This window comes from Oryzias latipes, chromosome 15 (genome assembly GCF_002234675.1).
Source record: "Oryzias latipes chromosome 15, ASM223467v1".
NCBI lineage: Eukaryota > Metazoa > Chordata > Actinopteri > Beloniformes > Adrianichthyidae > Oryzias > Oryzias latipes.
In genome coordinates this window covers 23,573,290-23,598,488 of record NC_019873.2, presented here as the reverse complement: position 1 = coordinate 23,598,488, position 25,199 = coordinate 23,573,290, and the positions used below count along the sequence as shown (strand labels likewise).

The window sequence follows — 25,199 nt, the reverse complement described above, 5'->3', positions numbered from 1 at the left end:
GACAAAATTTTGTCTGAAGTCAGTCGTTTTCACTTCTCTTTTGACGCCTAACTTCCTGGTTAACAAGTAAAAGAAGAAAAAAGAAGATCTTCCCACAGCTTTGTCTATTTTTGCGTAAACCTCAGTATTAATGTTCGGGGCAGCTGCTCCACATTATTTGAAATTCTGCTTATTTACCAGAGTCTAGCTCTAAGCAGGGAGTTGGCTGCTCAGTTCATTCAAGATGCCATGATTGGTAATACTCTCATGACTGTCTGTACTTCCTTCTTTCTATCCGTCTGCTCACATCAGCATTCCAAAACCACATGTCATTTAAATGATGCCTTGTCACTTGATTTGTGCCACAACGACAGGTCTGAGCATTTAGTGTGGTTGTTGTTTAGACCCTATATTGTGGAGGTTTTGGCCCTGGAGATGGTCCCAGTGAGGAAGAGTTCATTGTGCAGACCAGTTCAGAGTCATGAAGCCGTCTAGGACTCCGGAGATCAGTAACATGCCAAAGCAGCTGGCAGGTAGGACCGCGAGAATGACAACATGTATCTGTATTGAAACATTCTGATAATTCCAGGCTTTTAAAAAAATAGGAGGAAAATTAACAGCTTATGTGTCACATGTAAACTCTAATACTACTACTAACTATAGATGCTTTTTCAGACAGAAGAGTCTGGGAAACCTTTTTATTTATTTTCACTGAAAGTTTTATTGTTGAATTTAAACACAACTTAATGAAGATTCACCCACAAATACTGAAATAAATAAAGTTATGATTCTAAGTTATTTATTTTAAACTTGAGCTAACTATTGAGTAGAAACTTGTTATTTGTTGATCTTTTGTGGAATTGTTTCTTAATTCATTAATGTCTACATCAGAAACATGTTTGCATGTGTGCACCAATTAGTTGTGGTTAGGAAATGTAATTTTTTTATCACACAGAAATACTATTGTTTGTGTTTTGCTATGTATTTCTATTTGTGTTGTTTTTCTAAATGGCTTCCTATGATGGCTTTTGAATGTCAGCCCTGTTTTAGTAGAGTGGAGTGTTGTGTCACTGCTTCTGTGTCAGTAGTGAATCCTCCCTGAGACTCTAAACTCATGAGGGAGTATTGTTTTTCTGCCCGGCAGGCGGTTCAATCCGAAGGAATTCATGGTTTTGATGGTTGCTCTTTATGATACTGCAGACACTAAAAGTATTTTGAATTTTTGTCCTTTACCAATTCTTCATTGAAGCTTTGATTGTGATTGATGTGCTCCTGTATGTGAAAAAGCCCTGCATGTGTGATAGTAAAGGAGTATCTTTTAAATCAAATGCCCCAACAGGAGCAAAACATTGTCAAATCTTTGGTTAAAATTATAATATTTATTAGGGGTGTAATGATTCAATTAATATCATAGTTGGTGGATGCTGACACGATTCATAGTCGACATTGGTTCATTTTGAACAATCAATGAGCTAAAATCAATCCAAATCATCTTCAGCCCAAAATTTAAACAGTGCGATTCAGAGATAAACATCTGAGTACTGAACAGTGCAGGTGACGTTTTCTCGATTTTTTGAATTTCTTGCAAGATAATCAAGTGTGAATTAATTTTAAAATTCAAACTGATTATATCAATTTATTTCATTTTAAAATGATTTTATATTGATTTAGGTTGATTCGATTAACAGATTAATCCGGGTGGATTGTAGGAATATAAATTGATTCTTCAATTAAATCGCTTAAACCTTACACCCCTAGTATTTAAGCATCCATTATGTTTTTGGCTCAAACTGAAAAAAAAGACTACAGGCACTTCACACAGTTAGAACAAAATCAAGCACCCGTGCGGTTTGCACAACCTTTTCCATGTATTTATTGTGTTTTGATATTCTCTCAGTGTCATTAAGGAAATTAAGATGGGGACATTGAACATTTGTGTATATTTGGTGATCTGAAAAGCTGCTGCAGGTTCGTGTGAGAGCTGCTGAGAGCAGCTGGGGGGGGCTGTAAAGACCTCAAAGAAATGGGTGACAAAACTGGGGACACACAGCCAAACGTATTTATAGAAGGTGAGAAACTGATACTGGGAGTGTGCAGCAGAAGGCAGAGAGACAGAGGGAGACAGAGAGGGAGTGGGCTGGGCTTTAGGTATGAAAGAACAACAGTACGGCAGGCTGGTGGGACAGAACCGGAGAAACAGATGAAGAGGAAGAGGGGAGGAAGAGGAGGGAGCGTGGTGAAGTGCTCATAAGTGTGCGTGTGAAATCAGAGAGCAGGAGAAGGCTGGGATTAGTGACAGAGATGCTGAGAGAGGATGTAGGGGGCGAGGCTGGGAGAGGTGCTGAGTGCGTGAGGAACAGTGTGTGAACAGAGGGATGCAGTCATGTCTCTGTGAGAGGGAGCAGCACAGCAACGGTAACCATGCTGAGCCCCAAGATAAAACAGGCACGCCGGGGTAAGACCAGACCCTCCTTCTTCTTCTCCACCCCCCCCCCCCCCTTTCCCTGTTTCTTCTTCTCATCCTGTCTTTCCTCTATCTGCTGTCTCTGCAAAGCTCGATCTGTCTTGCAACCTGTGCAGCATCATCTGTAATACTGATAAAGTCATGGAAGCAATCTAACAGGACCGTGTCAGGGTTGAATCTGCATGCCGGTGTTATTTCACAGGGAATGCAGCTATCTGCAGGTTTCCAGCATGACCTGAAACGCAGAGCAGCTGTTGTGCCCGGCAGCCAATGATAGTTAACAGGCTGTACTACAGGGTGATGTCACCAGCCATGTCTACCATGAACCATTTATTCCTAACAGAAATGAATTTGCTGGACAATATGGCTGCTGGAAAGACAGTTCTGCGACCAGCAATTTCTGGTTTCTGCAGGGTTTTACCTTGTTTTTCTCATCTGTGGGTTTGAGCAGATGACATGCAAATGACTGATTTCTCTGTCACGCTATTCACAACAGCTGTCAGTCAAAAACAGTTATTTTTTTTAAGATGGGAAAATCCATTTGACCACTGAAGTTGAGACACTATGTATACATGCCACTCATGACTGTGGTGATAAATGTGGAAGCTGTAAATCAGAGATCTTCTCACTGGGCTTAACAAGATGCTGCGCTGCTCATAGGTGGACTGGATAACAGAGTTTTTTTCCATCTTGACTGCAAATAGAAATTTCTGCATTATATTTTAGATGTTCTTTCTGAGTTAAACTATTTGCTTTTTAGTAACTTTTACTGTTCGTAATTGTTCTCATGAATAAGTCCTCTGACAGTTGTTCCAGGGAAGCCTGAAAAGGAAGTTGATAGTAGAGAATGGGTAGGAGAAGTGCATCTGCTTTCTCTTTAGTTTGGGAGTGAAGTAGCCGCTTCAGTTTTCCTGCCATCTCTCATTTGCTGTAATGGTATTCTCCTTTGATTAGATTCTCAACTCCACTCTCCTCTGACCCTTTTACGCAACATCGTTCAGGGCAAACTCAGACAGCATCGTTGAGCTCAATCTGCCGCTGAGGCTCAGATATCAGGCAGCTATGAGCTGGCTTTAGGTCTTCAAGAAACAGTTTTATTTGTTGTTTTATAGTTCTATGCACAAATGACACAATCAAAAAATTAGAAAAGGTGAAAGAGTGGCAAGGGTTTTAAAACTTCTGAAACGTTTAAAAATAAAAGGCACAAAATCTGCTGTAGGAATGCAATGATATGCTTTCACCACGATTCGGTTCAAACCTAGATTTTTGGGTCATAGTTTTGTTTCAGTTCAGTATATGATTATTGTTTTACAAAATTAAAACAACAGAAGACGAACATTTGGAAAAAAAAATTTATTTACCAATTGGGACTTAAAATTAAAGGAAAAACCTGGCAGTTTCACTTATTCTAAGCGTGGTGTAAAGTAATAAAACATAAGTAAATATATTACATGTAGCACAACACACGGGTTTGACATTTTCAACATAAAAATATGCAAACATGTGCAGTAGGGAAGCAACTTTCACTCTCTCCGCTATTTGGTTCAACGGTGTAACAGATGGACCTGTATTTAACTGAGAATTGTGGCATCTCTGCTGTACAACAGAGGCATTTCAAGGATCAATACCATAGCAGAGTGAAAGCCATAGCATAGTTTTCACAAATAATTTTTCATTAGTACTGTAACTCCAATATTAATCTAATTATTTTTCTGATTCGTTTGGTACTCTTCTGTACTCTTTAATTAACATTGCACATTGACTAGAAAGAGAAGGATCCGCTTTGCAAAGGACTACAAGGGCATCACTCTCCAAATGAACTGGCCGCTGATCAAAAAAATGCAATAAATTTGTACCTGCCATCTAAATTTTTTCAATAGAGCCAAAAAGAAATGATTATTAGTGAAAAGCAAACACAGCTAAAGCAGAAAAACCCTGGATTACTAAATAACATGCTTGATTACATTACATGATCAATAGCTCTCACAGATCTTTTTGTTTTTGTCTTCCGACATTGACTGCACCCTTGGCAACTTTCTAGTTAATTTGTTCTACAAATGTTCTGACAAAGAACAAACTGTGATAATAAAATGTCTAAAGCAGAACATTTCCAAAGCTGCAGCTCCTGTAGGACATGTGAAGGCTGGCCTGTGTCCTCTGATCCTAAAATGCCGTAGCTCAGATTGCCGAAAAGGCCAATGCTGTTTCTGCCGGAGAGGTGTCAGAATACAAAAACAGATTAACAGCATGTTGTGCCTCACAGCTGCAGATTAGACAGGTCTGCTCATGCTAACCCTTCTGTCCACTACAGAAAGCATCTAAAATACTCACACATACATCAAAATACAACAACAGAGCAGTAAAAGAAAAGCTATTAATATGTTTTAAATCACTTGGATGGACAGGTGTGCATGATTGACACAAAGAACACTATTACTATGTAAAGAAGGCAATTTGGTGGAGGTAGCATAATGATTTGGACAATGTCCAAATATCTATCTATCTATCTATCTATCTATCTATCTATCTATCTATCTATCTATCTATCTATCTATCTATCTATCTATCTATCTATCTATCTATCTATCTATCTATCTATCTATCTATCTATCTATCTATCTATCTATCTATCTATCTATCTATCTATCTATCTATCTATCTATCTATCTATCTATCTATCTATCTATCTATCTATCTATCTATCTATCTATCTATCTATCTATCTATCTATCTATCTATCTATCTATCTATCTATCTATCTATCTATCTATCTATCTATCTATCTATCTATCTTTATCTATCTATCTATCTATCTATCTATCTATCTATCTATCTATCTATCTATCTATCTATCTATCTATCTGCCTGCCTGCCTGCCTGCCTGCCTGCCTGCCTGCCTGCCTGCCTGCCTGCCTGCCTGCCTGCCTGCCTGCCTGCCTGAATATTTCTTAATTCAAACCATTTTAAATCAGGAGCAGACAAAAAATACAGTTGAAAAAAGCTTTTAGGTGTGACGTGGAAGCGACTACAACAATAATAGTACAGTTTTTCTCAGTCGCTTTAGTACAATTCTCAGATTAGAATTGAAGTTTGCAAATATGTGTGTGCATTTCTCAAAATAATTTGTACAAACAGCAAAACACTATGGATTTCTTGCAAAAGCCTGTAACTTGCTCAAAATCTTTGGTTCATCTCTCCAAACTACGGTAAGTCTTTATGTCATTGAACATGTCAGTGCCATCAGAATGCCAAGTCCTTGTGTCATTGTCTACGAACAAGACAGTCAAATTACTTAGTCATGTTGTCAATATAACTGTGTACTTTAGAGGGAGGTTCTGATGTAAACTATGGTTAATTTTGATGACAATTATTGTCAAATGTAAGCAGACCATGTCATACCAACATAGAAAAAACCCACTGCAAACAGTAACACAAAGGGAAAAAAAGATAGGACAATATTCCGTACAACAGTACAGGCAGTGCAGTAGGAATTGGTGTGGTCTTCCTACACCTCTTGTCGTTCCTGTATGTTAGGCCACAAATTTCATCCACATCACAGCGAATATCCTCTTTTGCAATGCAGCGAAATATGTTTGTCACATTATGACAACTCGGTCAACCATTTGCTGTTAATGACTTATACGATGAACTAATGACTAGGTGTTTTGAGGAGTAAGACTATTGCACAGTGAACTATATAATACATTTTGATCAACATGACATAAACAATTGATAATGTAGCAAAGAGCAGAGAATTGTACATAATCATTTGCATGGATGTACCAAAGCAATTGCAACTTTTTCAAAGAAGTGAGAAACTGCTTATATGATGTGCACAAGTGACATCATGATGTGAAGATTGAACAAATAGTTTGGGGAATTTCATTCTGATCTGAGAATTGTACTAAAGCGACTGAGAAAAACTGTAATAAAACATTTTATTTCAAGCGCCTTTCAGGTCACCCAAAGTCGCTGTTCAAGGTTAAAAATAAGAAAAACAGAATAAAACATCAATAAGAAATTATCAGAGTAAACCATGAATAAACATAAATACATAAAAACATAAAAACAGGATTGGAAAACAGACAAATGAGGTTGTGTTAACTCAATGGATAAATTGAATGATTGTTTGAAGAGATGAGTCTTGAGTTTGGATTTGAACAGTGGTAGCGAGTCGGTATTGCGTAGATCTGGAGGAAGAGAATTCCAAGAGACAAGCTCCCTGCTCCGCTACATTCTGATGCATTTTCTTGTAGATGACTAGATCCATGGACGTCTTCATTTTTCTTGTCCCGAGCTGGCATCTGGCTCAAAACTGTACGGCAAATTTCTAAGTACTGCAGCTCTCCAGGAACTATGTCCTAGAAAACAACCATTTTTTGGTTTTCGCTATAAATAGCATAAACATAAATAAAAGACCACTGGGAATGCGTTGAAAATAGCTCAAAAGATATTGGAGTGGGACTTTAAGAAGCCTAAAATAAAATCTACTCAAATGTAAAAAAATAAAAATATAAATAAATGAAGTCAATTTATTTAAATGTAGACTTTTGTTAAGATTTTCCCAGCCTTCTCTTATCACTGCAATGTTTGCTCTGAAACATCAGCTGCAGGACATAGAAATGGAAAAAGAGATTTCACTCCGGGCCCGTGGAGATGCCTTCCCTGCTGTCCTCAGCAGAATGCAGGATGCAATTAACAGAAAAAAGATGCCATTGATTTCTCTTCCTCCTCCCCCCTCCCACTACAGCATTTTGTTTATCTCTCTACTTGACTCCCCCGAGATCATTCCACAGTAAACTGCTTTTGCCACATACCTTTGGTATAGATATGCTAATATATAATCCATACCTGTAATCACTCGTTAGAAAGCATAGTCAAGGTAGACCTGCTTGTTCTCCAGCTGTGAAGCTGTAAAAAGGCTTTTTTTTTTATTCCTGTATAATACGAGGATGCAGGTGGCTTCAACTAAACTGTATGTGAATCCTCTTCCTAAACATATAGGAATATTCTTCAGATTTATGGTAGTTCATACTTTTTATCTTTTAGGTGTTTAATTCTGCTTTTATCTTCTCTATTTGTGTATCCATGCAGCCCGATCCAAGAGCATGGTTCTTGGAGAGCTGTCCCGGCTCTCCAGGCCCTCCTCGCCTCTGGAGCAGGAGAAGGCGCTGAAGGCCGGCTGGTTGAGGAGGCAGCGGAGTATCATGAAAAACTGGCAGCTGCGCTGGTTTGTCCTGAGGACCGAAGCTCTGTACTTCTACAAAGACCAGGATGAAAGTAAAGCGCAGGTGCCACAAAAAACACAAAAGCAGCACAAGGACTAAAAAAGGCTCCATCTTCCATGGTTGGACTTAGGGAAGTTCAAAGCTTGAAGAAGAGAAAATGTTTTCATTTTTAGTGAAAGGATGACTATTCCTTAATGAATTTTTGAAAACTAAATGCTAGTGTTTTGAACAGGTGGTAAATGTTATAACTTCATCATCTTCCATTATTATATTAGGAAATCCAGCACTGACCATTAAAGTAAATGTGATTTGTAACTCTCTCGGCACACGTGGATAATGTGGTAACTCACTGCCCTTTGGTTCTGCTGACAGCGCTCAGAGATGGACGGCTGACCCTCTGTATGTTGGAGGGATCAGAAATGTAAGGAGGACTAGTGTTGCCAGATAGGACAAGTAAATGAGGAAATGTTTTACTGAGTCATACCTCCTTCCATCATTATTATATGCTTCTGTTGGACAGCTGCCCAGAGTCTGGTGTTCAAAAAATATATAGATTTAAGATGCGCGGCGTGTCCAGAAGCATCGGTGTTTATTAGTCTAACACTTTCTGCGTCTATCTCCTCTCACAGGGTTGCATTCCTCTTCAGGGCAGTCAGGTTAATGAAGTTCCATCCAATCAGGACGATCCTGTTCGCCACCTTTTTGTTATTGTTCCAGGTGAGCTGCCATGCCAACAGCAAGAATATTACAGAAAACAAATGTAACTTTTTCATTTGAGTAACACAGTTAACCTGCAAGTTCCTTATAAAAACCAGTAGCATCCAGTAGGCTGTAATTTTCATTAGAAATTTTGTTTAAAAGGTTTTAATAATAATTTAGCACTGTTTTTGTTTCTAAGACTTGAATCTTGAATTGAACAGTAAAAACAAATACTCTTCAGTTTGGAAATTTGTTTTATTTGGAAATCCACACCATTGTCTAAGCAACATCCACACTTTTTCCAGTTATGCCCTTCAGTGATTTTAGGGCCTTTTCTAAGCCATTAAAAAAATGAATAGAGTCAAACTCTGTCTCAGATGATAAACATTTATAGTTCTAGCTGATGAAAGTCGTCTTATGATGTCGGTTAGTTTGTAGGAACCATGATCAAAAGTCATATTCTAAAGCTGTATGTTTTACCTTTTGATAAAGGTAAAATTCATTGTGCAATAACCTTTAAATAAACCCTATGCAACAGTAAAAGAATAAAGAAAATACTAGCGATTTCTGGATAATCGTACAAATTTTTAGTTGCAATATTGCAGACTTTTCTTTCATAATCGTACCCTTTTAATTATTTCTTCTTTATTACCCTAATCCTCTTAGTTAAAAACTGAAGCTCATCATAATACAGAGCGCAGTGGAGACTATATACAAAATCTCACAGAGCCGAAGACAAACAAGACAACAAACCTTCTATCCTTCAATGAACTTTTTAAAATTGACAATTTGGGGCTTTGCTTTTTTTTGAGTAGAACCAAATAAACTATTTTTATAATAAAAGGTGTAACTGATTGTCTATATTTTTATTTGTCCTAAAAACTGTGAAAACATATTTGAACAACTTCCAAAAAATGATCCTAATAAAATTGCAATTATTAAAATAAATGGATATAAAGACAGAGGATGTTTGTTTTTTCCTTAGTTCAGGCTGTATTTGGTAAAACCTGAAAAACAGCTGAAAGAGAGGCATGGCGCAGTTGCTGCTGTCCCTGGGGAAACAGCCTTTCCAGGTTGTTTCTCTCTTTCACAACAGAATGCAGCACAGTGCAGGATTTTGCCCTGAATTCAGGTTTTCATAGAGGAACTACAGTCATCTGCAGCATTGCCAAAAAGAAGAAAACTGAGTGTTTAATGCATTTAAGAATATGGATCAGGGAGAATATTTTGACAGAGTACAGTCAGTTCTCTGATAAAACAAGCCAAATGTCAAGTGAAAATGTCAAACAGTGTTTCACACTGAGTACACTCAGAAGAAGGGAAACTGCTCTGCATGACTGCATCTTTGTACTTTACAGGGTGCTTGAACTAATAAGGTTCTTGAATACTGATACTGATATTTCTAATAGGTTACTTGCCTATAGATGATCCAAGAACTGCTGCAGAACAATTCATTACCAGAATGTTAGTTGTGGTTTTTGTGTTTTCATCTCACATTCAAATGTTTTTAAGTCTTGTTGGTCATTTTCTTTCATTGACTTCTGGAGCAGTGATATATGACTGTGTTTTCAGGCAGTGCCGGGGAAAAGGATCGATCCGGCGTAGGTCATGAATCATTCCTGCTGATGGCCAACTCACAGAGTGACATGGAAGAGTGGGTCAGAGCCATACGTAGAGCTATATGGGCTCCACTCGGTGGAGGTATGATTAACAAGTTCACACGAGTTCACACAACTGCTTAAAAAAGGTTAAATGTAAGGAAACTACACTTTCTAGTGACTTGATATTTTCTGCTTTGTAGGTGTATTCGGACAACACCTTGAAGAGACAATGACATACGAGGCCCAATGTGGGACTCCACGAGAGGTCCCAGTGTTGGTCGAACAGTGTGCCTGCTTCATACGTGAGCATGGACTCAAGGAAGAGGGCCTTTTCAGGGCTCCCGGGCAGACGAATCACGTCCGAGAGCTGCAGGATGCCTTTGATCGTGGCGAGAAGCCAGTGTTTGACAGGTGAAGCAACAGAAGGAGAAATTTTATATGCTGCGGTATTTTAAGTGATTATCTATGAGGGATGATTTTGCAATATATGCATCCTCACTTTCCAACAGTTCCACGGATGTCCACACAGTGGCATCACTGCTGAAGCTGTACATACGAGAGCTGCCAGAGCCTATAATTCCATTCTCCAAATACACTCAATTTCTCTCTTGTGCTCAGCTTCTTAACAAGGATAAAGAAATGGTAATCAAACTCCTACTTTGTTTCTTGTTAAAATATTTTGTAATAATATCATTCCAGACTCTTTTTTTTTTTATTTGAAGGGCATTGCAGAGTTAAGGAAACAGGTGAAATCCCTTCCTCTGGTCAACTACAACCTCATTAAATACATCTGCAAGTAAGTGAAGCATGAATAACAATCATTGATTGTTCTGATGGCACATTTGCATTCACATCATGATTGAAGGTTGTCAGCCTGTGAAAGGATTCATTCCACCCACATCCTGGATGTGAGGGGAAGAGACATCACTAACTGTGTGACAGCTCATCATCTCTGCTTTCATCAGCGGCAGACCATGACTCATACTTTGGCTCCCGAAAAGTCATTTCTGGTGATGTTCCGACTTATGTCTTCACAGGTTTCTTGATGAGGTCCAGTCCTACTCCAATGACAATAAAATGAGTGTTCAGAACCTGGCTACAGTGTTTGGACCCAACATCCTTCGGGCCCGAGTGGAGGATCCCATCACAATGATGGAGGGTTGGAAAGCAGTTTTTTTTTGCAGCAAAACTATACTTTACCATAACTTTTAAAAAACGTTTGAGGATAATTGTTTTGGTTCCACGCAGGAAGCTCGCAGGTGCAGCAACTGATGACTGTGCTGATAAGTGAACACTCCCAGCTTTACTCAAATGAAACACCTGGAGTTGAGACTCTGCCGCCTCAGGATATCCAGCGTTTCAAGGTGGAATGGCTTCCACAGGAAAACACAGACACTTCTTCATCCGTCAGCTCAGGAAACCCTAGAGAGACATCTCGATCTTCCAGCCCTTCTACGGACAGTAAACTCATCACGTCAAGCCTTGTTCCGGTGGGGAAGATTGAGGAAACCTGCAATGAGGGGAAAGGCAAAAGCCAGTCAGATGAGAAACTGGACAAAAGTGCAGACTGCAAACTAGAAGGACAAAGTGAAGTAGATGTCAGTCCTAGCAAACAGTTTAAAGCCCTGCCATCCTGGAAAGGCTCATTCAAGGGCAGCGGAGCCTCTGGAGGGCTGAAGGGGAAAATAGGGGGCTCTGCAGGAGACGTGTCAGCAGCTGGTGGGAGCAAGTGGCTGATGAATGGCTTGTCATCCTTACGAGCACACAGGCGAACAACCTCTTCTGGTGAAAAAGTGAAGGATGCCCAAGCATCTCTGAAGGATTCAACACTTTCCCTTAAAGACACCCCTCTTTCACTTAAGGACACACACAGAGACCCTGATGACAACTTTTCTCAAGCATCCCTGTCTCACAGAATCTTGCACCCGTCCCACAGACTCTCTGCCTACGACAACGTCGCCCCTTCCAGCCTAAGCCTGCCTGCTGACAATTCACCCATCTGGACGTCCTATGAGATCTCACTGTTGGAGCCAGGGGGAAGTGATAAAGCACTGACACCAGACCAGAATAAAGAGAGGCCCACAGAGGCGAGTGATGGAACAGACACCTTAGATGACAGTGCAAGTGTCAATGAAGTGGAGGTCACAGGAACAAATGAGGACGTGGCAAGCAGACTGACCAAACTGAAGCAGGAGTTGAAGAAACAGAAAATCAACTATGAAACCTGCATTCGCAAGTAAGACAGAGTCAGATTCTTTCTTCTCTCACAAATAAATTATAAAGCAGAGTGTCATTTATAACATATTTTTTTCCTCTTTGAGGCTGGAGGAATCCTGTTCTATGTACCAGTCACAGATAAACCACCTGGAAGAGGAGCTGGATCAAGAGAAGAAGAAGTATCACATGCTGGAGATCCGACTGAGGAACTCAGAACGAGCACATCAAGACGCGGAAAACCGAAACGTTCTCCTCCAGCAGGAGATGGAGGAATTCTTCAAGACGCTTGGTGATCTAACAACAGGAGCATTACGGACCAAATGAGCAGACCACCGCACCTTTGTGTGGTTAGAGGGGAGCACGGACACTGGGAAGACCAACCAGCTCAGAAACCTTTAAGACTTCACACCTGTAGTGCTAAATGCCCTCTTTAGAATGGCTGTCCTGTGCCTGCACTGACTCATGTTGGTGCCAAACAAGAACTTCACTGGACCAAGAACCTTTTATTTGCCATTCCATAGAATCTCTTAGCATTATACATTATATGTCCAACTGTTTCATCACTAAATGTGTCCACGAAGACCAGTAAAGCCTTACGGTAATTTATTGTAGTATTCACATATTTATACTTAAATGTAGGAGTGGACAATACGAGATGTGAAATCTTTATTTGTTGGAACAGAAGTTTCCGATGTACATGGACTGAGTCTGCTGAAGAAATGTCAGAGCCAAAGGTTGAAATTTTTGCAACCGTGGTTCTAAAATTTCAGACTGGTCAACTCTCAGCCAAACCCTCAGAAGAGCGTCCCAAAGGCGCCGAATGCCTTTATTGTATAACATTTGAGGCTTGAACAGATGCTTAAAGAGAACTCCTGTGTGGCTCCATTCCACTGGTTCCATTTTTCAGAAATTACAGGACAAGAAAAGAAAAGGAGGTCAGGAAAGTTAGTGAGGGGGAGGGCCTTAATCCCCAAACTCTGGGTTAATGCTGAGGTTATTTCATCCTAGCTAAGACAAGGTAAAAAAATGAAATCTAGAGTGATCTAACATATTTAAAAGTTACCACGGCAGCCTGGTTCTTAATTCTGAGGTGTTCAGATCGAGCACTTACCATATTATTTATGAGTTTACCACACAAAGAGAAGAAACTAAATGCATATAAATGGTACTTTAGAAGAACCTGTATGTTTCAAAAAATATATATAGCTTGAATTAAACTGAAAACAAATTTATTTTGTCATTCTTTCAAATCATTTCAAGCCTGACGCTGCATCTTCAAGTGTGTGAGTGTGTGAGGTAGACCTCAAAATAAGAAAATAAAAAGAAGAGTGCCTGCCACAGAGGACAAAAACACGAGTAAGGGCACTTCAAAATAAATCTCAACAGTAGAGCGTTGTGAATCATGTCCGACAGACACAGCCAAAAAAGATTTTTTGATTTGGATTTAGTTTCTGATAACAATCCCTAACAACAGCACACCATGTAGCCAGTGGAAGGGCCAATAAAAACTGTTTTACAGGAGTAACAGCTCCATCTCTTTTCTTTTACATTCACCTTTTTCTCACTCATCTAGACGACCTGAAAATCACCATGAAGCTAAAATACAGTCAGTTTACAGTATTATACAGTGCAAAAAGAAAATTCTGGACTGTGAAAATCCATACGGACATAATTTAAAAATAAATACTTCAATATACTAATATCTACTTTATACCTACAAAAAAAATCAATGTAGAAAAATGAAATAAAACCATCCATTTACATTTAGGTCTAAGATGATGTGTGCTATAATCTACCGGTTGATTTATCTCCTTCGAAAGTTGAAAACAAAGAATTGACAAAGAAAAACAATATATTTACAGCCAAACATGACACTGCAGTGCCGTCCAGGAGGGCATCAGACTATGCATCATTGGCTGAAAACAGCAGCGAGTAAAGCACGCCCCAATCCCTTTCTTCAGTTACAGGAATCACATTTCCACATGAAAACATACTCTTAAGTCTTACAGTTTTCAATCACAATAATTTACAGCAGCATAGGGACATGAAAGCAAACTGTACATTTAAAGTTTTCCTCTTGCTCAACACTCTTCCATGATGCCCTCATGCAGTGGCTGCATGGATGTTATCTGCAGCAGGCCAGCATGCTCAGAGAGGTGTGGCCGTTCAAGCTGCTGTCTGTTTCTGATGCCATGGTGGGGTCACTGCTGGGGTCACTGGGCTCCGTGGACATGGATGAAACGTCGTTGGTCGAAGAGGAAGCGGAGGATGTGGGCTGGGGGGGGCTGTCGATCACTGCTGCACCTGTGCTGCGAAAGAACACATCAGCAAATAGACTTCATTGCAATATACAGGGGGCTGCTACTTTGAGGTTTCCTGGCAAGTAATTTGACAACAATCAATGCAGAGTTTAATTGAAAATCTAGCTTCAGATGTGTAGATTAACAACTACAGTGCAAATCTTCACAAATGACCTTTAAATTACGTTCACCTTTCAGAAAAAAAAAACATTAGAAAAAATTTCATTTATAAGAATTCTTATCTTCAATCTAGTTCAGATAATTCCAATAAGACCAAATTGTCTTATAATGACAACCAGTGACAAAGAGGCTACACTGAGGCATTGAAGCTCATATGCTACTCAGATAAAAGGTAACGGTGGGGTAAATAAATCCCACTAAATTTTATTTTTTTTTAAAAGACGACTGAAAGCTTTTTCTAAAACTGAAATCCAAAACTACGTTCAACACTTGTTAAAAGTTATTATGGTCTATAATAAAATGTTGTAAAAAGTGACACTCCCATCATATTTTGATCCATTTTAAAAGCGTTCCCAGTGGTCTTTAAATTATGATTATGTCGTTTTTAGTCAAAATCAAAAACTCTGTGTTGTTTTCTAGGACATAGTTTCTGCAGAGCGGCAGTAGTTCATTAGAAATTCACCTCAGAGTTGTGGTTAAGAGTGTCGGTGCCAAGCTGTTCTTCCCTGTTACTCAGAGCTGTTTAGACGCTCCACCACTAGCTCCTCACACCCCCAACCCAACATTGCCAGTGCAACAAAATTGTTGAGCAACGTTAGAGCTATCCAGCTGTACAGTTTTGAGCCAGATGCCAGCCGAGACGAGGAAAACAAAGACGTACATGGATCTGTTTTTCTGGAAGTGGATGCATCAGAACGAAGCAGAGAAGGGAGCTTGTGCATTGTGTATTTTCTACGATACAAATGCGATCTTTGTCAAACGGCGTTTTTCGTCTGCGCTGATTTACAACAATTTGAATAAAGAAATACTCAGAAATGCAGAGTTAAACTTCATTTTACTTTGCATAGGTCCTCCATCTTGAGAAAAATGCTCCACGAATGTGTTAAAAACACAGAAAACGCACTTTTCATTGGATTTTCATTGGAGTGTGTTGCAGTTTTTGCTTGACAGTAAAAACCCGAAGTTCCAAATTATTCTTATTCTTTTTTGCTAGTTCAATAATCCACAGTAATGGATCTTAAAGTTTTATTTTCCAGTATTATAAGAATTACTCACCTAAAGGGGGTGGCTGGCCTTTTATCACTCCGTTTTTTGTCCATTCCTCCCACTCCGTAACTTCCTTATAAATGAGGTCTGCAATAAAAGGAAAACTAACTGTAAATGTGAAGCTAAGGACAGAGCCAAGTCATTAGGCAGCGTGTCATATGATTTGCTCAACAGTCAGGCTCGGTTGCAGTCTCTGCAGTCCAAAGAGCACCAGGTTTCTAAATTGGACCGGCTTTGCTGGTATGATCTTTCTAAAAATGAGCCGGGGGTCATTATCACCTGACGGGCATTTGGATGAGCAAAGCTTTGCTGCATGACTGAAAGTGATAGTTTCTCACAACCTTAAGTCACTCATCGGAGAACCAAGACTTCTGCAGTGGAAAACATTTTAAGTGAGCCCTGTGAGTCAAGAGATCTGCTCCCTGTAAACAACTGGTTTCATTTTGTTTGGCTATTTCTGGGGGAAAAATAAGCTTCCACTGACTACAACAAAAACTGTCATTTCAGACCATTTCATATTCAATTATGTGTGAAAGTCTATTATTTCCAGATAATACAATTTAAGGACTTTTACTGTTTTACACTGGTAAAAAAAAAAAAAGAAAATGGGATTAAACCAAATTAAGTTGTGTATTGGGTTTAGGAATTCCTCATAAACCTTTTCTCTTTAAACAAATACTTACTTAAATGGTTAAAGATTTGTAATGACAAAGAGAAATAGTTTGAATTGAGATGAGCTGAAATCAGTTAACTCTATGTATTTTACAAATTTAGACCAGACTTTAAGTCATTGAACACAGAAAAAGGAAGAAGAAAAAAACTAAAAAGTTACTACAAAAAAAAAATGTGAAAAATTCTTGCAGCGTAGTTGTGTAAATAAAATATAAAAATTCATATAGAAATATAATAGGTGAACACAATTTGGATAAATAAGTGGTTTGTAAAAAAAATCTGAAGTTCTGAAGTTTACACTAGTAATGTTTAGTAAGAAAAACAAATTCTAATAAATGGTTTAACTGGAGTTGATTTTAATTCAGTTGATTTAAACTTGAGTGTGGAAAAAGAATTGTTCAGTGTTGCGTTCACAGCCTTGGTGTGCAGTCCGACCTTTCCACTCTTCCACTGTGTGTTCCCTCTCGTCCAGATGTTTGTCTGGGATCTTAGGAGGAGGCTGACAAAGAGAAAACAGTCTTTTTTGACTACTTGCCATTACAAAAGACCCAAATAAATAAATAAATCTGCCGTGGTGCATTCAAGGAGCTTAATTCGCCTGCCACTTACTGCTTCCACTTCTGCTGGATCATACCAAACGTTGATGTATGGATGCTGTAGGGCTTCGTCTACAGAAATGCGCTTGGAGGCGTCAATCACCAACATCTTAGATAGGAGATCTCTAGCTTGGCTGGCTAAAGGGAGACACAGCAGATAGATTTGATCGCATTTTATTAATCATTTGGCTATGAATGTGGCAAAACTTCACAAAAATTTCAGTTGTGGTTTGATAAAAACAAGAAAGTACCTTTTAGCTTATTGTGATCGGAGTCAGCAGGGAAGAGCACATCCGGGAAAAGTTTCTCAAAGGTGTATCCGGCATATCGTGGGCGGTTTTCCACGTAGGTTCTTACTGACTGATTGAGCTTCATCAGAAAGTCCTGAGATGGAGTTCCTAGCTGCTCAATGACCTTGTTCCACTGGTCAATGTCTGACGAGGAAACGTCAAGGGAAAAGGGCTCGCACGGACACAGACAGCAACAGGTCACCAACATGACATTTAACTTTCTTTGAGGCTCAGACACCAGCTGAGCTCTTCAAATCTGCAGACAACCACATCCAGATGATATGAACAGATGTGTTATCTGGAGAACCCAAGAGATTATTTTTAATATTGAAGACCCACTCCGATGAGAACTATGGGAACTATGTCCTAAAAAATTTCACAGGTTTTTCATTTTGGGTAAAAATGGTATAATTCTAATTATAAGACTACTTACTGGGAATCCATTTAAAAAAAAAAGATCAAAACATGATCGGAGAGGGACTTTAAATCATAAAATGTCCATATATTCTAAAGAGATACAGCTTCCTCTAAGAAACTTACAGTTTTATCAATAATTTTAAACAAAAACAGGCCCAAACCATGAAACTACCTCCTCTCAGTTTACTGACTGTATTAGACTCACCAATAGAGTTTGCTCTCAACAACACCACCTACCTTAAGTTTATGAAGTTCTATATTGAAAGTTTTTTTATTATTATTAGTTATGATCTTAGGAGGTTTCTCACTATCTCCTAAAATAAAAGCTTCTAAAGGGCCCCCAATCAAGCGGAATGTCAAGGTGAAGCTGGTGGAATGATGGTGGATCTCTTCACGTAGAACAAAACAATGGCATCATGAGCGGTGATGGGGAAGGATACGATCAGTGCCAGGGAACAACACACTTCCCCTGATCATCTCAGCCACAATGCAGCCCACTGACCATACATCCACTGGAGGGCACATTCAGACGACAGGTCATGCAAACCCAATGATGAAAAGAAATGAAAACAACAACAACAAGATGAGAGGAATGGCAGAGATGAAGAAATGGAGAGCAAGCAGGACTAAGCAGATGAAGAACTGCAAAAAGTGATAAAAAATTATCTCTAAGCAGGATTTAAAAAAAAAGGCTTCTTCTGGTTAACTGACACGAATGCAAGGATACAGTCTCTTCCTGGGAAGAGGATTTTATGTCGCACCATTTCTGCCAGAATGCAGCCCACAGACCATATGTCCACTAGTGAAGTGGAACACAATGAACAAAGCCAGTAAGGAGTGAGAAACGGACAACAGGTTAGTTTAACAACCCGAATGAATTTCCTTAACGTCCACAAGCTGTATTTGTGTTATAACAGGTCAGGTAGAAAACCCACAGCATCGCAGAGCTGCCAAGCCAATCAAAAGTGGTCGATCGTTGGCCTGACATGCACTGTTAAGTTATTAACTCACCATTAGCTTGGTAGCCCATACCCAGGATGACTTCCGGCGCTCTGTAGTAGCGTGTAACCACATATGGCGTCATCAGGAGGCCTGTAGCTGCCGTTCGGGCCAAACCAAAATCCAAAATCTTTAGAGTGCAATCAGATTTGACGACTATATTGCTGGGCTTGAGATCCTGCAGAGACAAAACCATCCAAGATTTCTCTTTTTTGTGTGTGTACTTGACAACATAATACTAATACGTGTTTGTTTTCATTTCATCTCAATTGTTTTAAGGATAAGATAAGAGGAGAGGAGAGGAGAGGAGAGGAGAGGAGAGGAGAGGAGAGGAGATGAGAGGAGAGGAGATGAGAGGAGAGGAGAGGAGAGGAGAGGAGAGGAGAGGAGAGGAGAGGAGAGGAGAGGAGAGGAGAGGAGAGGAGAGGAGAGGAGAGGAGAGGAGAGGAGAGGAGAGGAGAGGAGAGGAGAGGAGAGGAGAGGAGAGGAGAGGAGAGGAGAGGAGAGGAGATGAGATGAGATGAGATGAGATGAGATGAGATGAGATGAGATGAGATGAGATGAGATGAGATGAGATGAGATGAGATGAGATGAGATGAGATGAGATGAGATAAGATAAGATAAAGATAAAGATAAAGATAAAGTTAAAGATACTTTAATGATCCCAGCTTGGGAAATTTGGTAAAAGAAAGAAATCATTTTTTTCCAATGACAGATGAACAAGATAGAAATTATTTTCAACTCCTGTTCCAAAATTTCCCTTTCTGCAGCCAAAGCTTAATTATTTATTTTTTGACCATATTTTCAATAGATATGGATATATTGTATGTTTTTGATAATTCTGAAATATGTTCCTTGCATGTTTAATCTTCATAAGTAGCACAATTTTTATCAATTACATTCTTTATTGTCATAGTAAGACTAGTTCTAATTTTTAAATCAATACCAGAAATCAAATTAACTTAGAAATGCATCAATTAATCAAATCCACAAATTCCTTTTCCATTTTAAGCGATTCACTGTGATTATTACAAAAACCTAGATTAAGTTTGTCTTTTTTTTTTATAAGAATTTCAAAATTTTTGAATTAAAGTGCCAAATTTGTTTAGTTTAAAACACAAATTGTGTGAAAAAACAAGGATTTGAAATAGATTTTTTTTAATACAATCAATTTTTCCCCAAACTGTTTTAAGTTGTAAATTATTTTGACAGTTTTCACTTATTGCTTTTTGATATAGATTGTTCTTCCCTGATCCAACTTTATAGCCAAAAAGAGAAGAACATTGAGCAGAATTTCAGAACACATGACGGACGTTGTGTTTTCATGGGGTTCTGGATCATTTGCCTTCAAACTGTGAGATATGGGCTGTGTGTCTGGAGGCGGATGCTCGCTCCATGTGTCCTTCTAGCCACTGAATCAGTTGGAAAGTAACGCATCGAGCCGCCACGGGCACTTTAGAAGCTGTTTTGACTCGTGTCGTTTCACAAAGGAGGAAAAAAAACTGGAGATTTGTTCAAGGACATTGAATAGCAATTCTCACTCTGAAAGGGCGTTTTATCAGAAATGTTTAATAAGGGAATTATTTTATGGCCTCTATTCAAATGGTTGCTTAGCAACAAATCCCAACAACTCCTCCCCTAACATTTAGCTAGCAGACTGATGGCTCTTCCACTTCAGCAAGGTGTGTCTCAGCAGTTCAGGGCTTCACGCTGCCGTACCCTTACCAGGCAGCGAGCACAGAGGCGAGCTGCCACTTACCCTGTGAATGATGCCGGCAGAGTGGAGGTGCTTGATGCCGCACAGCATTTGATAGAGCAGATAGGACAGCCGCTCGTGGTCCAGCTCCATCTGAATGACCTGGCACAGGTTGGCATCCATCAGCTCCATCACCAAGTACCTAAAAAAAGGAAAAAACGCTCATAGTTCTGGCAGAAAAAGAAAAAAAGGCTTTCGTTTATGTTCTTGTTACTTACACATCTTGGAATTCCTCTAATGACTTTTGTGGTGAAAATACATTTAGGAGGCCGATGATCTGTGGATGTTAAGAGTAGGTAGTTAAAACACAGAAACAATGTTTTCTCCGTCTGACATCCTAGGGTTCTAATATAAAATGTGCCTAAAAAAAAACGATCGAACTTACATTTTTGTGGTTGACATACTTCATGAGGACTAGTTCTCTGTAGGCTCTCTTGGCATGAGTCTGGTTTTGAAATGGCCGACTTAGCTTTTTTATGGCGACATTTCGATCGAGGGTTTGATCGTACGCAGAGCTGCAAAGAAAAAAATGTCAGATATTTCTCCAAAAACAAGAAGACTAAAGGGTATAACTGCACAGCTGGCAGAAGGGGGTTCATGTAAGCTTCATCCTAAACCAAAACTGCTAACGTAACGGGACTCACCAGACGATTCCTTGCGCTCCTGAGCCGATCGGTCTTAAGTTCTGGTACCGCTTCAGCACCGTGAATGTGGAATCTCCAACATCTACGCTGTAAAACTCTTTGTCTTTCTTGTTTTTATTCATGGTGAGTTCTTCGATGGCCGATTTCTGCACTTCCAAAAAAGTCCTCTGTGAAGACAGAAGGAGGACGGAATATTTTGTGAAAACAAACAGTACATTTCAATCTGTGAAGCTCAGAAAGCAGATTCGGAAAAAGAAAAGAAATCTGCATCTAGGGGCTAAGAAGAGCAGCTTCCCACCCTCAGCACCTCTGCAAACAAGCCGCGAGGCAAATGAAATTTAACTCCTGCTCCTCTGGAAAACCAAGACCAGAGATAAATCCTCCAAGTTTGGAGCTAAGCCCAGAACTCCAGCTTAGTTCTTCATGAAGGTCCTCCACAGGCATGACAACCAGGTCAAATTTCACCAAGGTTCTGCAATTCCACCACCAAGATGCTCATTTGTGCAGACGGCATTCACACTTTTGCTTCAATTTGAATTTTTTAAAAATCCTCAAAGCTTACTTTTCTTGACTTCTTATATAAGAAAAAGAGCCGCCTTCCTCATTCATCTCCCGACACACAGACCATAGGAGGAGGGACGTAATTGCCAGAGTGAAGTGAGTCAGCTCCCCTTCTGTTCCTTCAACGTCACAAAGACGTCCAGAGCATCCACCTCCTTCCAAACATGAACATAGACGCTGCTCCTTGTAATATTCCACGCAGGAAGACCACTGGGTCCCTCTCAATTATGAAAACGTATTGACATTTGAATCAAGAGAGCGGAAATCCCCCTTTAGCTTGTGAAAATTGGCTAGTCGTGATTAGATCCACAGGAGCTCTTTTTCTAATTAAAAAAAAAAACGGATTGTTTACAACCTAGAGATTCATCAACACATTTCTAGTGTGATCTTTGCTGCAGCAGCTTTTGCAGGCAGATGACCCAGGTGTCATCCAGGTATGCTCTTCAGGGAGAGACGTGATGGAGCAGAACTGGCACAGAAAAGCAGACTTCCATTTAAGAGAATGAACAGTTTTCCAAGGACAAAGAAGTCAAACTTGTGCATACATTTGAGCAGAATTATTGTCCCTAAAAGGTGCACTCCTTTATTTCAAAGTAACAGATAATAAACGGGTTATCTAGCACATAAAGATTAAAAAGGGCTCAACTGATTGAGATTGAGACGCTGATTGCATGGATGATGAGCAGAAACGTCAGAGCTGTAACCTTGACCACCAACAGCCTCCAGCAGCCCGGAGGCTCATCCTGCTGGGATGCACTGCAGCCCCGCGCGCTGCTATGAAGCAGCCAGATTAAGCCGGCCGGAAGGGGCATCACTGCGGGATAATCATGGCCCCCGTGATTTGACAGTTTGGGAAACCAGCGCGGATTCCATCTCCAGCGGATCATCGAAGGCCATGATTCTCCCTAAATGTTATGTAGGAGGACCGGAGGTAGGTTGATCGATGAGCAAACGAGCAACCTGCCCGGTCAAAACAGCACGCGCACGGCGACACACGACCCTCCCCCCACGGCCAAACAATAAAGCACGTCTGACTGAGGCGCGGAGGTGAGAATCCTCATCTTACCTCGGCGCTCCGATCCGCCCGCAAACGTCGCGGTTCCTGTTCTGAAAGGCTCCGGAGCGGCACGCAAGACGTGGACGCCGCCGCCGAACGATGATTTATCCCGTCTCGCGGCTTAAAAATAACATGACCTCACAAAATGCAATGCCAACGTCTCCATCTGCCTGCTGCTGACGGACCAGAACGCGCAGTGCGCACGCATGCGTGCCAGCAGCACGTCACTGGTGGACGGACACACCCACCTCACTTCCGCCTGGCCGTCCATCAAATTAAAAATAACAAATTGATTATTACACAAATAAATTAACTCATAAACGAGCTAAAATATATATTAGCAAATAAATAAACGAATTAGGTCTACTACAGAATAAATCCTTATTTTATTTTCATTTTTATATTTTTTATAAACAATTGTTTAAAAAAAAAGACCAACTTTTTTATTAACCTAAGTAATTTTTTCCAGATAAACTGAAATAAGGCTGAATTTCTCCTAAATTGTTATTTTGAGGAACATTTAAAAAATAAAATGTGTTGGAGCCATGTCAGTTTCCCAAAATACCACTAGGTGGCTTGTCTGTTTTCATTACATACTTATTATCAAGGGAGATGTTTTTTTTTTAATATAGGCATGTCTATTGACATTCCTTCCGATCATCTTTTGATCTATTTTAAAATAGTTCCCAGTGGTGTTTTAATTACGATTATGCTGGGTTGTTTTGTTTTTGTTTGGTTTTTTTTTTTTAGCTAAAATCAAAATGCATGTTTCGTTTTCTAGGACATAGTTTTGGCAGAGCAGCAGTATGTCATTAGAAATTCACCTCTGAGTTCTGGGCGGTACTGTTGTCCCCCATTTCCCATGATCTCTTTGTTTACACTTTCTCCCGCTAGCTTACAGCCCACCAAAACACCAACGTAATATTACCAGAGCAACACAATTGGCAAGCAATATCAAAGCTATCCAGCTTCAGCTTTGTTCCAGATGCCAGCTCAGATGACAAAAACAAAGACATACATGGATCGATTCATCTATTAGTGCATCAGAATGGAGCAGAGCAAGGAGCTTAGAAGCCCTAAGTCCCATCTATAAGCTTTTTCCAACATTATTTTTTACATCTGATTCACAATGATTTAAATAAGGAAATATCCAGAAATGCACATTTGAGCTGAATTTTCTTTATATACCCTCTATCATGAGTAAATCCCACAAGAACATGCTAAAAACATCCAAAACACAATCTTCATTGGGGTGAGTCTTTAAAGACTGAAACAAAACATGCTTTTATTGAAATGTGCAGAGATGTGTATTTGTCCCACTGATTTCCACATCATTTGGAAAAATGAGTAATGTCATATTCTGCCAAGATAGCAAATGTGAACATCCCTTAGCCAAAGGTAGAACACTTGAAGTTTATTTTTGTTAAGTCTACTTAAATATAAGTATAGCAAGTATACCATGATAACCAAATGCTTAACTATATATATAGAAATCATGTAAAAAGTAAACTTCAAACAACACTGCCTCGCTTTTGATAGATTAAATATACTGAGGACACTGGCCTAAAACTGAGCAACATAAACAAAATAAGGTCACGTGACCACACATTTAGCTATTACTTCATACATTTATTAAGCAGAATTGTTTTCATTCACCAGCAGTAAAAGCTTTTTGAAAAGTCTTTTATGCTTTTCTATAGAACAAAAAGCATATAGGCGGAGATAATAAAATGTTTGGTAAAATGATTCACTCCTGAATAATAATCCATGAAAGAAAAACTTCCTGATTGTTAACAGTTTAAAAACCGATCTAACTGACACGTTTAAAAACTCGTGTTTTGTTTGTAAGTTTCCTATCGGATGTTGTCCTCTGCCCATCACACAGTGGAATAATTAAGGAGTGGATGATCGCAGCAGGCTCTGCTCTGCAGACCTCTACAGCAGGTTAGATAACGTGAAGGAAGCGCCGTACCGTACCGTACCGGGCCATGCTCGAAGCATGTGACTTTAGCTGCGGAGGACTGTCGGTGAAGCTGCGCTGCTGACAGAGTCGTGTGAATCCTCCCTGTCGCTTACACCTTGTATCCCGGATCCTTTTCTATTTTTTTAACCTCCCTCTCAGGATCCCCTGCTTTTGCGCAGACACCCCGGGGCCTGCGCAGAGGAGCGCAAAAACACACAGCGGACATGGACAAACCAGCGTTTTCCGCAGCACCTCCAACCTCCCCCGGTTTCTTACCCCTTGCTCGAGGAGAGCCCGCAGTGTTATGATCATTGTTGGGATGCAGCCCCGCAGCAGCGGACCGCTATCCACCGCGTTCGCTGACACCGTTTGTCCTTCCCTGCGCTCTCTCCACTAGCGCACCTACGCGGGGATCCACCGCACCTTTGGGCGTCAGACGGATTTAGTCGAGTCGGTGTGTGGCTGATCTGATGCCACCCGCTATTGGTGGCTCTGACCTGTCACTGTCAAACCGCGATGTTAATCCAAT

At 39.9% G+C, this 25,199-nt stretch overlaps 2 protein-coding genes across 8 annotated transcripts; one reads left to right on the top strand and one right to left on the bottom strand.

Annotated features, from left to right (window-relative positions):
• The first annotated feature begins 301 nt into the window (after positions 1–301).
• On the top strand, positions 302–13,941 carry LOC101165251 (rho GTPase-activating protein 22). Of its 2 annotated transcripts, none has more exons than XM_020709613.2 (10): positions 302–512; positions 7,538–7,734; positions 8,301–8,388; positions 9,943–10,071; positions 10,172–10,382; positions 10,481–10,613; positions 10,694–10,767; positions 11,009–11,130; positions 11,220–12,207; positions 12,293–13,941. In XM_020709613.2, the coding sequence occupies exons 1-10, from the start codon at positions 461–463 to the stop codon at positions 12,510–12,512; spliced, it is 2,214 nt and encodes a 737-aa protein (XP_020565272.1). In that variant the 5' UTR covers positions 302–460; the 3' UTR covers positions 12,513–13,941. The 2 variants fall into 2 exon arrangements, with proteins under 2 accessions (XP_020565272.1, XP_004077449.1); XM_004077401.4 differs by lacking the exon at positions 302–512 and adding an exon at positions 2,116–2,434.
• On the bottom strand, positions 12,840–25,054 carry LOC101164997 (mitogen-activated protein kinase 8). 6 transcript variants are annotated; one of them, XM_011484490.2, is made up of 12 exons: positions 24,947–25,054; positions 21,090–21,256; positions 20,831–20,960; positions 20,664–20,722; positions 20,449–20,587; positions 18,702–18,867; positions 18,418–18,489; positions 17,235–17,417; positions 16,997–17,121; positions 16,823–16,886; positions 15,725–15,802; positions 12,840–14,492 (listed from the first exon to the last, which is right to left on the bottom strand). In XM_011484490.2, the coding sequence occupies exons 1-12, from the start codon at positions 24,980–24,982 to the stop codon at positions 14,314–14,316; spliced, it is 1,398 nt and encodes a 465-aa protein (XP_011482792.1). In that variant the 5' UTR covers positions 24,983–25,054; the 3' UTR covers positions 12,840–14,313. The 6 variants fall into 6 exon arrangements, with proteins under 6 accessions (XP_011482792.1, XP_011482793.1, XP_020565274.1 ...); XM_011484491.2 differs by lacking the exon at positions 18,418–18,489 and adding an exon at positions 18,131–18,202; XM_020709615.2 differs by lacking the exon at positions 24,947–25,054 and adding an exon at positions 24,685–24,906.
• Positions 25,055–25,199: the final 145 nt, after the last annotated feature.

Bases quoted from the DNA above. Each gene is read 5' to 3' on its own strand.
- LOC101165251 (XM_020709613.2), top strand. From the start codon at position 461: ATGAAGCCGTCTAGGACTCCGGAGATCAGTAACATGCCAAAGCAGCTG. The intron at 513-7,537 runs GTAGGACCGCGA...GTATCCATGCAG, and splicing joins CATGCCAAAGCAGCTGGCAG to CCCGATCCAAGAGCATGGTT. The intron at 8,389-9,942 runs GTGAGCTGCCAT...CTGTGTTTTCAG, and splicing joins CCTTTTTGTTATTGTTCCAG to GCAGTGCCGGGGAAAAGGAT.
- LOC101164997 (XM_011484490.2), bottom strand. From the start codon at position 24,982: ATGATCATAACACTGCGGGCTCTCCTCGAGCAAGGG. The intron at 21,257-24,946 runs GTAAGAAACCGG...CTGTCTTCACAG, and splicing joins GGGCTCTCCTCGAGCAAGGG to AGGACTTTTTTGGAAGTGCA. The intron at 15,803-16,822 runs GTCGGACTGCAC...CTTTTATTGCAG, and splicing joins CACAGTGGAAGAGTGGAAAG to ACCTCATTTATAAGGAAGTT.